At 41.5% G+C, this 12883-nt stretch overlaps 1 protein-coding gene across 1 annotated transcript in view; it reads left to right on the plus strand.

Annotated features, from left to right (window-relative positions):
• Positions 1-980: 980 nt before the first annotated feature.
• LOC110522685 (anoctamin-1-like) overlaps positions 981-12883 on the plus strand; it is a 269945-nt gene continuing 258042 nt past the window's right edge. The window contains exon 1 of the mRNA XM_036968555.1: positions 981-1086. Within this exon, the coding sequence (XP_036824450.1) occupies positions 1062-1086 (25 nt within the window). The 5' untranslated portion in view covers positions 981-1061. The remainder of the gene's footprint in view (positions 1087-12883) is intronic.

Genomic DNA, 12883 nt, shown 5'->3' on the forward strand with positions numbered 1-12883 from the left:
CGATATTTACTGTATATGTTATATATTTTTAATTTTTAATCCCAGCCTCTGTCCCCGCAGGAGGTCTTTTGCCTTTTGGTAGGCCGTCATTGTAACTGACTTGCCTAGTTAAATAAAGGTACATTTTTTTTAAAAGTGTGCAGGGGGTAGTGTGTAGGGGGTAGTATAAGTGAGTAAGAGGTAGTGTGCAAAGGGTAGTGTGTAGGAGGTAGTATAAGTGTGTAAAGGGTAGTGTGCAGGGGGTAGTATAAGTGTGCAGGGGGTAGTATAAGTGTGCAGGGGGATATTGTGTAGGGGGTAGTGTGTAGGGGGTAGTATAAGTGTGTAGGGGGTAGTGTTTAGGGGTAGAATAAGTGTGTAGGTGTAGTGTGTAGTGATAGTGTGTCGGTGTATTATAAGTGTGTAGGGGGTAGTGTGTAGGGGGTGGTGTGTAGTACTGTGTAGGGTAGTGTGTAGGGGGTAGTGTGCAGTGGTAGTATAAGTATGTAGGGGGTGGTGTTTAGGGTAGGGGGTAGTGTGTAGGGGGTAGGGGGTAGTGTGTAGTGGTAGTATAAGTATGTAGGGTGTGGTTTGTAGGGTCGTGTGTAGGGGTGGTGTGTAGTGGTAGTATAAGTATGTAGGGGGTGGTGTGTAGTACTGTGTAGGGTAGTGTGTAGGGGGTAGTGTGCAGTGGTAGTATAAGTATGTAGGGGTGGTGTGTAGGGTAGGGAGTAGTGTGTAGGGGGTAGGGGGTAGTGTGTAGTGGTAGTATAAGTATGTAGGGTGTGGTTTGTAGGGTCGTGTGTAGGGGTGGTGTGTAGTGGTAGTATAAGTATGTAGGGGGTGGTGTGTAGTAGTGTGTAGGGTAGAGTGTAAGGGGTAGTGTGTAGGGGAAGTATAATTGTGTAGGGTGTAGTGTGTTGGGGGTAGTGTGTAGGTGTTGTCTGTGTGTCCAGTCTACTCCTAATCCCCCCAGGGGAATTAGCCTCCAGACCGCGCCTCGTTAAGCCATCTGACGGGAGCGAGCAGTTTGTCCTCCATCTCATTTTGCCTCACGCTTCTCTCTCTGCGTCACCATCGCAATGAACAGGTCCTCCTTGCGCTCTGGTGAGTACTCCTTGTGCCTTTCTCTTCTCCTCTTTCGCTCCCTCTCTCCTCTCCTTTTTTCACTTTAGATAAAGAAAGGAATGGAGACTGTCAGTTTGGGTGTGTTCTGGCTGTAGTTGTTTAAATCCTTCGGGGCTGGGTGAGGGTTAGTGTTAGTGACAGGACGGGGAAGGGAAGGAGAGGGCAAGGAAGAGAGAGAGGGAGGTGAGACTTGGTGAGAGAGGCCAGGTGCAGCAGGGTGCTGATCCAGCCATCTGCCTGCATACAGACACAGACCTGTTACCGTGGTGACCAAGACACCTGTTATGGTGGTGTTAAATTAAAGCTGTATTACTAGATATATGTCTGGAAACATCCAGACCCTACAGGGACACAGGGTTAACTACAGAACTACAGCATACTAACTACACCTTACAGTACTATACTGGTACTATATTAATAAATATATGTCTGGAAACATCCAGACCACTCAGGAACACAGGGTTAACTACAGAACTACAGCATACTAACTACACCTTACAGTAAGTACTATACTGGTACTATATTAATAAATATAAGTCTAGAAGCATCCTAGACCCTACAGTGACAGGGTTAGCTACAGGACTATAGCATACTAACTACACCTTACAGTACTATACTGGTACTATATTATTATTATTATTATTATGTATTTATTTAACCTTTTTTTAACCAGGTAGGCTAGTTGAGAACAAGTTCTCATTTACATCTGCGACCTAGCCAAGATAAAGCAAAGCAGTGCGACAGAAACAACACAGAGTTACACATGGAATAATCAACCGTACAGTCAATAACACAATATAATAAAAGAAAGTCTATATACAGTGTGTGCAAATGGCATGAGGTGGTAAGGCAATGAATAGGCCATAGTAGCAAAGTTATTACAATTTAGCAGATTAACACTGGAGGAAGTGATAGATGAGCAGATGATGATGAGCAGATGATGGTGTGTAAGTAGTGATACTGGTGTGCAAAAGAGCAGCAAAGTAAATAAAAACAATATGGGGATGAGGTATGGGGATGAGGAGGTAGGGTGGGTGGGCTATTTACAGATGGACTATGTACAGCTGCAGCGATCGGTTAGCTGCCCTTTTTTTGAAAAGGGCATGCTTATTTAAGATGGTGAGGAAATTACTTTTAAAGAACTACCAGGCATCCTCGACTGATGAGATGAGGTCAATATCCTTCCAGGATACCGGGACCAGGTCGATTATAAAGGCCTTCTCGCAGATGTGTTTTTGGGAGCGTTTGACAGTGATGAGGGGTGGTCGTTTGACCGCGGACCCATAGCAGATGCAGGCAATGAGGCAGTGATCGCTGAGATCCTGATTGAAAACAGCATTGGTGTATTTGGTGGGCAAGTTGGTCAGGATAATATCTATGAGGGTGCCCATGTTTACGGATTTAGGGTTGTACCTTGGTGGTTTCCTTGATATTTTGTCTGAGATTGAGGGCCTCTAGCTTAGATTGTAGGACTGCTGGGGTGTTAAGCATATTCCAGTTTAGGTCACCTAACAGAACGAACTCTGAAGATAGATGTGGGGCAATCAATTCACATATGGTGTCCAGGGCACAGTTGGGAGCTGAGGGGGGTCTATAACAGGCGGCAACAGTGAGAGACTTATTTCTGGAGAGATTAATTGTTAAAATTAGAAGCTCAAACTATTTGGTTATAGACCTGGAAAGTATGACAGAACTTTGCAGGCTATCTCTGCAGTAGATTGCAACTCCTCCCCCTTTGGCAGTTCTATCTTGACGAAAAATGTTGTATTGGGTATGGAAATCTCAGAATTTTTGGTGGCCTTCCTAAGCCAGGATTCAGACACGGCAAGGACATCAGGGTTGGCGGAGTGTGCTAAAGCAGTGAGTAAAACAAACTTAGGGAGGAGGCTTCTGATGTTAACATGCATGAAACCAAGGCTTTTTCGATTAAAGAAGTCAACGAATGAGATTGCCTGGGGACACGCAGGGCCTGGGTTTACCTCCACATCACTCGAAGAACAGAGGAGGAGTAGGATGAGGGTACGGCTAAAGGCTAGCAAAACTGGTCATCTAGTTCGTTGGGGACAGAGAATAAAAGGAGCAGATTTCTGGGCATGGTAGAATAGATTCAGGGCATAATGTGCAGACAGGGGTATGGTAGGGTGTGGGTACAGTGGAGGTAAACCCAGGTACTGGGTGACAATAAGAGAGGTTGCATCTCTGGACACGCTGGTTATACTGGGTGAGGTCACTGCATGTGTGGGAATTGGGACAAAGGAGGTATCTGAGGCATGTACAGTGGGACTAGGGGCTCTGCAGTAAACTAAGACAATAATAACTATCCTAAACAACAGTATACAAGGCATATTGACATTTAAGAGAGACATAAAGCGAGGCATAAAGCAATCACATGTGTTGATTGGGAGAGCTAGCTAAGTCAACAACGGGTAAGAGAACAACAGCAAATCAGCTAAAGTCAACAACAACAGGTAAAATGGCGATGAATGGACAGAGAGTGTCGGTGAACTACACTTAGGGCCTGAGTTTGAGGCTGGGGCCGACAGATAAACAAAGAAACAAAGTGAAGTACCGTGATAAATTAACAGTCCAGCAGGCATCAGCTATGTTGCCAAGTGATCATAGGGTCCAGGGGGCAGCAATAGAAGGAACAGGGAAGCCGCTAGGTAGGCGTTGCTACACTAGCACGCGGGAGACACAGCGTTTAAAGTTAGCAGGCCGGGTAGGTAGAAGCTTCTGCTCCAACATCCGGCAAAGGCCGGTTGAAGGCACAGCTGATGGAATTACGTCTGCGGACCAGTCGTGGTGGTACGGCGGGGCGCCGTATAGACGAAGGGACCGGGCCAGATGGGGAAAGAGGTATTGTAGTTGTGGTAATTTCATTTGCTAGCCGGGAGATGCGCCTGGCTCAGGGCTAGCTTCGGGGCTGGGTCACTCAGTGGCAGCTAGCTAGCTGTGATGATCAATGGTCCAGGGTTTACGGCAGGAATCTGGTGTCGTAGTGGAGAAAAACAGTCCGAGGCTGGCACGTATTATCCAGGCTAAAAAAATGGCTGGGGTCTGTGCAGAGGGTAAAGGCCGCTAGCAGTGGCTAACAATGACTAAATAGCTAGTAACTTAGCTAATTAGCTGGCTACCTTCTGATGAAAGTTTTGGCTATAGGGTCTAAATTGTTTTGGGGGCCGTGTCACATTGAGTGAGGCGGGTTACCAGAAGGTATATTTAATTTAAAAATGGAAAAGGATATTGAAAAATAAAATGGAATATATTCAAAATAGACGAAAAATACAAAAAGTAAACGAGAGGACAACAATCCACGTCTGCACTGCTACGCCATCTTGGATCAGAACATTAATAAATATATGTCTGGAAACATCCAGACCCTACAGAAACACAGGGTTAGCTACAGAACTACAGCATACTAACTACACCTTACAGTACTATACTGGTACTATATTAATAAATATATGTCCGGAAACATCCTAGACCCTACAGGGACACAGGGTTAGCTACAGAACTACAGCATACTAAATACACCTTACAGTACTATACTGGTACTATATTCATAAATATATGTGAAATCCACAGGTTGCTCCCTGCATTATACTTAACACAACATTGCTATTCACATTAACAGAAATCATATGCAGCCTTTTTTAAATTGTTTTTATTTTTTACAAAATTGAACACTGGAACGTGAGTTGTAATCTCCACCTCCATTAGGATGATAGATGTAATCTACTCCTCCATTAGGATGATAGATGTAATCTACTCCTCCATTAGGATGATAGATGTAATCTACACCTCCATTAGGATGATAGATGTAATCTACAGGATGATAGATGTAATCTACTCCTCCATTAGGATGATAGATGTAATCTACACCTCCATTAGGATGATAGATGTAATCTACACCTCCATTAGGATGATAGATGTAATCTACTCCTCCATTAGGATGATAGATGATAGATGTAATCTACTCCTCCATTAGGATGATAGATGTAATCTACTCCTCCATTAGGATGATAGATGATAGATGTAATCTACTCCTCCAATAGGATGATAGATGTAATCTACTCCTCCATTAGGATGATAGATGTAATCTACTCCTCCATTAGGATGATAGATGTAATCTACTCCTCCATTAGGATGATAGATGTAATCTACTCCTCCATTAGGATGATAGATGTAATCTACTCCTCCATTAGGATGATAGATGTAATCTACTCCTCCATTAGGATGATAGATGTAATCTACTCCTCCATTAGGATGATAGATGTAATCTACACCTCCATTAGGATGATAGATGTAATCTACACCTCCATTAGGATGATAGATGTAATCTACTCCTCCATTAGGATGATAGATGTAATCTACTCCTCCATTAGGATGATAGATGATAGATGTAATCTACTCCTCCATTAGGATGATAGATGTAATCTACTCCTCCATTAGGATGATAGATGTAATCTACACCTCCATTAGGATGATAGATGTAATCTACTCCTCCATTAGGATGATAGATGTAATCTACTCCTCCATTAGGATGATAGATGTAATCTACACCTCCATTAGGATGATAGATGTAATCTACACCTCCATTAGGATGATAGATGTAATCTACTCCTCCATTAGGATGATAGATGTAATCTACTCCTCCATTAGGATGATAGATGTAATCTACTCCTCCATTAGGATGATAGATGTAATCTACTCCTCCATTAGGATGATAGATGTAAACTACTCCTCCATTAGGATGATAGATGTAATCTACAGGATGATAGATGTAATCTACTCCTCCATTAGGATGATAGATGTAATCTACTCCTCCATTAGGATGATAGATGTAAACTACTCCTCCATTAGGATGATAGATGTAATCTACTCCTCCATTAGGATGATAGATGTAAACTACTCCTCCATTAGGATGATAGATGTAATCTACTCCTCCATTAGGATGATATATGATAGATGTAATCTACACCTCCATTAGGATGATAGATGTAATCTACTCCTCCATTAGGATGATATATGATAGATGTAATCTACTCCCCCATTAGGATGATAGATGTAATCTACTCCTCCATTAGGATGATAGATGTAATCTACTCCTCCATTAGGATGATAGATGTAATCTACTCCTCCATTAGGATGATAGATGTAAACTACTCCTCCATTAGGATGATAGTTGTAATCTACTCCTCCATTAGGATGATAGATGTAATCTCCACCTCCATTAGGATGATAGATGTAATCTACTCCTCCATTAGGATGATAGATGTAATCTACTCCTCCATTAGGATGATAGATGTAATCTACTCCTCCATTAGGATGATAGATGTAATCTACTCCTCCATTAGGATGACAGATGAAATATACTCCTCCATTAGGATGACAGATGTAATCTCCACCTCCATTAGGATGATAGATGTAATCTACCCTTCCATTAGGATGATAGATGTAATCTACACTTCCATTAGGATGATAGGAGTACCTACTCCTCCATTAGGATGATAGAAATCCTCATTATTTAGTGTAATGATGTTTCATTTGAGTGTAATTATTTATATGTATCCTACACTAACCCTAACAGGAGTGGAATGGATGTGGCTTGGCAATGTTAGCAAGAGCAGCTGCTCACCGAATTCACAGCTCCAACGCAGGCCACAAAACATCCGCTATGCAGGTGTCTGCTGTCGCCGGTTGATGCTTGTTCTGATTGAATCTATGCCTTAGTGTCTCTCAGGTGTTGATGTAGAATATTGTACAGTCCTGGACTCATGGCTGGTGTCACAGATTACAGTATCTTTAGGGAAACTACCCACTCTGTGTGTGAGTTAATGATATTGACTATGAGCAGGGTTCCGTGTCTGTTAATAGCAGCAGGGTGTGTGTGAGTTAATATTATTGACTATGAGCAGGGTTCCGTGTCTGTTAATAGTAGCAGGGTGTGTGTGAGTTAATATTATTGACTATGAGCAGGGTTCCGTGTCTGTTAATAGCAGCAGGGTGTGTGTGAGTTAATCTTCTCTATTCCAGGAGAATGCTGCTGCTCTCTTCCCCTCTAATACTGGGATACAACCTCTGCTCTGCTGTGTGATGACATGTGTGGGTGTGTATGCATGCGTGTAATTGTGTGTGGGTGTGTTTGCATGTGGTGATAAAGAGTTAAAACTCCTGCTGTGACAATTAGTTAACTTCCCCTAAGGCAGAGGGTAAAGACGCTTATAGGTTATCACACACAAACACAAACACGCACACACACTATTGAGCCCCCACCCCACACACACAAACCACAACAACTCTAATCACATTTGCCAATTTGTTGTTTGTTGACCCATCTCTACTATTTGTTGTTTGTTGACCCATCTCTACTATTTGTTGACCCATCTCTACTATTTGTTGTTTGTTGACCCATCTCTACTATTTGTTGACCCATCTCTACTATTTGTTGTTTGTTGACCCATCTCTACTGTTTGTTGTTTGTTGACCCATCTCTACTGTTTGTTGTTTGTTGACCCATCTCTACTATTTGTTGACCCATCTCTACTATTTGTTGACCCATGTCTACTGTTTGTTGACCCATCTCTACTATTTGTTGTTTGTTGACCCATATCTACTATGTTGACCCATCTCTACTATTTGTTGACCCATCTCTACTATTTGTTGTTTGTTGACCCATCTCTACTATTTGTTGTTTGTTGACCCATCTCTACTGTTTGTTGTTTGTTGACCCATCTCTACTGTTTGTTGTTTGTTGACCCATCTCTACTATGTTGTTTGTTGACCCATCTCTACTATTTGTTGACCCATCTCTACTATTTGTTGTTTGTTGACCCATCTCTACTATGTTGACCCATCTCTACTATTTGTTGACCCATCTCTACTATTTGTTGTTTGTTGACCCATCTCTACTATTTGTTGTTTGTTGACCCATCTCTACTGTTTGTTGTTTGTTGACCCATCTCTACTATTTGTTGTTTGTTGACCCATCTCTACTATTTGTTGTTTGTTGACCCATCTCTACTATTTGTTGTTTGTTGACCCATCTCTACTATTTGTTGTTTGTTGACCCATCTCTACTATTTTTTGTTTGTTGACCCATCTCTACTATTTGTTGTTTGTTGACCCATCTCTACTATTTGTTGTTTGTTGACCCATCTCTACTGTTTGTTGTTTGTTGACCGATCTCTACTATTTGTTGACCCATGTCTACTATTTGTTGTTTGTTGACCCATCTCTACTATTTGTTGTTTGTTGACCCATATCTACTATGTTGACCCATCTCTACTATTTGTTGACCCATCTCTACTATTTGTTGTTTGTTGACCCATCTCTACTATTTGTTGTTTGTTGACCCATCTCTATTGTTTGTTGTTTGTTGACCCATCTCTACTATTTGTTGACCCATCTCTACTATTTGTTGACCCATCTCTACTATTTGTTGACCCATCTCTACTATTTGTTGTTTGTTGACCCATCTCTACTATTTGTTGTTTGTTGACCCATCTCTACTATTTGTTGTTTGTTGACCCATCTCTACTATTTGTTGTTTGTTGACCCATCTCTACTGTTTGTTGTTTGTTGACCCATCTCTACTATTTGTTGACCCATGTCTACTGTTTGTTGACCCATCTCTACTATTTGTTGTTTGTTGACCCATATCTACTATGTTGACCCATCTCTACTATTTGCTGACCCATCTCTACTATTTGTTGTTTGTTGACCCATCTCTACTATTTGTTGTTTGTTGACCCATCTCTACTATTTGTTGTTTGTTGACCCATCTCTACTATTTGTTGTTTGTTGACCCATCTCTACTGTTTGTTGTTTGTTGACCCATCTCTACTGTTTGTTGTTTGTTGACCCATCTCTACTGTTTGTTGACCCATCTCTACTATTTGTTGACCCATCTCTACTATTTGTTGTTTGTTGACCCATCTCTACTATTTGTTGTTTGTTGACCCATCTCTACTATTTGTTGTTTGTTGACCCATGTCTACTATGTTGACCCATCTCTACTATTTGTTGACCCATCTCTACTATTTGTTGTTTGTTGACCCATCTCTACTGTTTGTTGTTTGTTGGCCCATCTCTACTATTTGTTGTTTGTTGACCCATCTCTACTATTTGTTGTTTGTTGACCCATCTCTACTATTTGTTGTTTGTTGACCCATCTCTACTATTTGTTGTTTGTTGACCCATCTCTACTATTTGTTGTTTGTTGACCCATCTCTACTATTTGTTGTTTGTTGACCCATCTCTACTGTTTGTTGTTTGTTGACCCATCTCTACTGTTTGTTGTTTGTTGACCGATCTCTACTATTTGTTGACCCATGTCTACTATTTGTTGTTTGTTGACCCATCTCTACTATTTGTTGTTTGTTGACCCATATCTACTATGTTGACCCATCTCTACTATTTGTTGACCCATCTGTACTATTTGTTGTTTGTTGACCCATCTCTACTATTTGTTGTTTGTTGACCCATCTCTATTGTTTGTTGTTTGTTGACCCATCTCTACTATTTGTTGTTTGTTGACCCATCTCTACTATTTGTTGTTTGTTGACCCATATCTACTATGTTGACCCATCACTACTATTTGTTGACCCATCTCTACTATTTGTTGTTTGTTGACCCATCTCTACTATTTGTTGTTTGTTGACCCATCTCTACTATTTGTTGTTTGTTGACCCATGTCTACTATGTTGACCCATCTCTACTATTTGTTGACCCATCTCTACTATTTGTTGTTTGTTGACCCATCTCTACTGTTTGTTGTTTGTTGGCCCATCTCTACTATTTGTTGTTTGTTGACCCATCTCTACTATTTGTTGTTTGTTGACCCATCTCTACTATTTGTTGTTTGTTGACCCATCTCTACTATTTGTTGTTTGTTGACCCATCTCTACTATTTGTTGTTTGTTGACCCATCTCTACTATTTGTTGTTTGTTGACCCATCTCTACTGTTTGTTGTTTGTTGACCCATCTCTACTGTTTGTTGTTTGTTGACCGATCTCTACTATTTGTTGACCCATGTCTACTATTTGTTGTTTGTTGACCCATCTCTACTATTTGTTGTTTGTTGACCCATATCTACTATGTTGACCCATCTCTACTATTTGTTGACCCATCTGTACTATTTGTTGTTTGTTGACCCATCTCTACTATTTGTTGTTTGTTGACCCATCTCTATTGTTTGTTGTTTGTTGACCCATCTCTACTATTTGTTGTTTGTTGACCCATCTCTACTATTTGTTGTTTGTTGACCCATATCTACTATGTTGACCCATCACTACTATTTGTTGACCCATCTCTACTATTTGTTGTTTGTTGACCCATCTCTACTATTTGTTGTTTGTTGACCCATCTCTACTATTTGTTGACCCATCTCTACTATTTGTTGACACATCTCTACTATTTGTTGTTTGTTGACCCATCTCTACTATTTGTTGACCCATCTCTACTATTTGTTGTTTGTTGACCCATCTCTACTATTTGTTGTTTGTTGACCCATCTCTACTATGTTGTTTGTTGACCCATCTCTACTATTTGTTGACTCATCTCTACTATTTGTTGACCCATCTCTACTATTTGTTGTTTGTTGACCCATCTCTACTATTTGTTGTTTGTTGACCCATATCTACTATTTGTTGTTTGTTGACCCATTTCTACTATTTGTTGTTTGTTGACCCATCTCTACTATTTGTTGTTTGTTGACCCATATCTACTATTTGTTGTTTGTTGACCCATGTCTACTATTTGCCTATTTGCTTTACCCATTACCCAGCCAACCTTCCTGTTGGAGGTGAGAGATAGAACTGGTTTCCTTTTGGGTGGTTAGAGATAGAGCTGGATTACTTATCGGTGGATAGAATTAGAGCTGGTTGGTGTCTTGTTGGTGGATAGATTTAGAGCTGGCTGGTCTCTTGTTGGGTGGATAGAGTTAGAGCTGGTTTCCTACTGGGTGGATAGAGTTATAGCTGGTTTCCTATTGGGTGGATAGAGTTATAGCTGGTTCCCTATTGGGTGGATAGAGTTATAGCTGGTTTTCTGTTGGGTAGATAGAGCTAGAGGTGGCTGGTTTACTGTTGGTGGACAGGGTTAGAGCTGGTTGGTTTCTTGTTGGGTGGATAGAGTTATAGCTGGTTTCCTATTGGGTGGATAGAGTTATAGCTGGTTTCCTATTGGGTGGATAGAGTTATAGCTGGTTTCCTATTGGGTGGAAAGAGTTATAGCTGGTTTTCTGTTGGGTGTATAGAGTGAGAGCTGGCTGGTTTACTGTTGGGTGGATAGAATTAGAGCTGGTTGGTTTCTTGTTGGGTGGATAGAGTTAGAGCTGGTTGGTTTCTTGTTGGTGGATAGAGTTAGAGCTGGTTTCCTATTGGGTGGATAGAGTTATAGCTGGTTTCCTATTAGGTGGATCGAGTGAGAGCTGGCTGGTTTACTGTTGGGTGGATAGAGTTAGAGCTGGCTGGTTTACTTTTGGGTGGATAAAGTTAGAGCTGGGTTAGGGCTTTCTTGTTGTTTGATAAAGTTGGAGCTGGTTTCCTGTTGGGTGGAAAGAGTTACAGCTGGTTTCCTGTTGGAAGGAGAGAGTTGGAGCTGCTTTCCAGTTGGGTGTTTGATTTAGACCTTGTTTCCTGTTGGGTGGTTGATTTAGAACTGTTTACTTGTTGGGTGGATAGAGGTAGAGCTGGTTTCCTGTTGAGTGGATATTTAGACCTGCTCTACTTTTTTTATTTTCTGGTGGATAGAAATAGATATGGTTTCCTCATGGGTGGTTAGCGTTTGGTGGATACAGTTAGAGCGGGCTGGTGTACTGTTGGATGGATAGCATTAGACCTGGCTTCCTGTTGGATGGTTAGAGTTAAAACTGGCTTCCTGTTGGGTGGTTAGACTTGGAGCTCCTTTATTGTTGGGTGGATAGAGGTTAAGCTGGTTTCTTGTTTTATGGATAGAGTTACAGCTGGTTTCATGCTGTGTGGACAGAGTTGGTGCTGCTTTCCTGTTTGTTGGTTAGATTTGGAACTGGTTTCATATTTCTTTAATATATTTAGAGCTGGTTTCCTGTTGGTTGTACAGAGATAGAGCTGGCTGGTTTCTTGTTGGGTGTATAGAGATAGAGCTGGCTGGTTTCCTGTTGGGTGTATTGAGATAGAGCTGTCTGGTTTCCTGTTGGGTGTATAGAGACAGAGCTGGCTTGTTTCTTGTTGGGTGAATATAGTTCCAGCTGGCTTCCTGATGGATGGACAGAGTTTGAGTTTCCTTTTTGGTAGTTAGATTTAGAACTGGTTTGCTGTTGGGTGGCTAGAATTACAGCTAGTTTCCTGTTGGTTGGATAGAGTGAGAGCTGGTTTCCTGTTGGGTTGTTAGAGAAAGAGCTGGGTTGTTTCCTGTTGTGAGGATAAAGTTCAAGCCTGCTGGAGTCCTGTTAGGTGGATAGATTTAGAGCTGTCTTCCTGTTGGTGGTTAGAGTTAGAGCTGGTTTCCTGTTTGGTGGGTTAGATCAATGTCTCCTGAGTGCGCTCCTGAGAGTTAGAGCTGGTTTCTTGTTGGGTGGTTAGAGATAGAGCTGGTTTCATATTGGGTGGATAGAGTTAGTGCTGGCTTGTTTCATGTTGGTGGAAAGATTTCGGGCTGACTGGTATCTTGTTGGAAGGAGAGAGTTGGAGCTACGTTCCTGTTGGTTGGATCGAGTTACAGCTGGTTTCCTGTTGGAAGGAGAGAGTTGGAGCAGCTTTCTTGTTTGGTGGACAGAGTTAGTGCTGGCTGGTT

The sequence above is a fragment of the Oncorhynchus mykiss genome, chromosome 30 (genome assembly GCF_013265735.2).
Source record: "Oncorhynchus mykiss isolate Arlee chromosome 30, USDA_OmykA_1.1, whole genome shotgun sequence".
Lineage (NCBI taxonomy): Eukaryota > Metazoa > Chordata > Actinopteri > Salmoniformes > Salmonidae > Oncorhynchus > Oncorhynchus mykiss.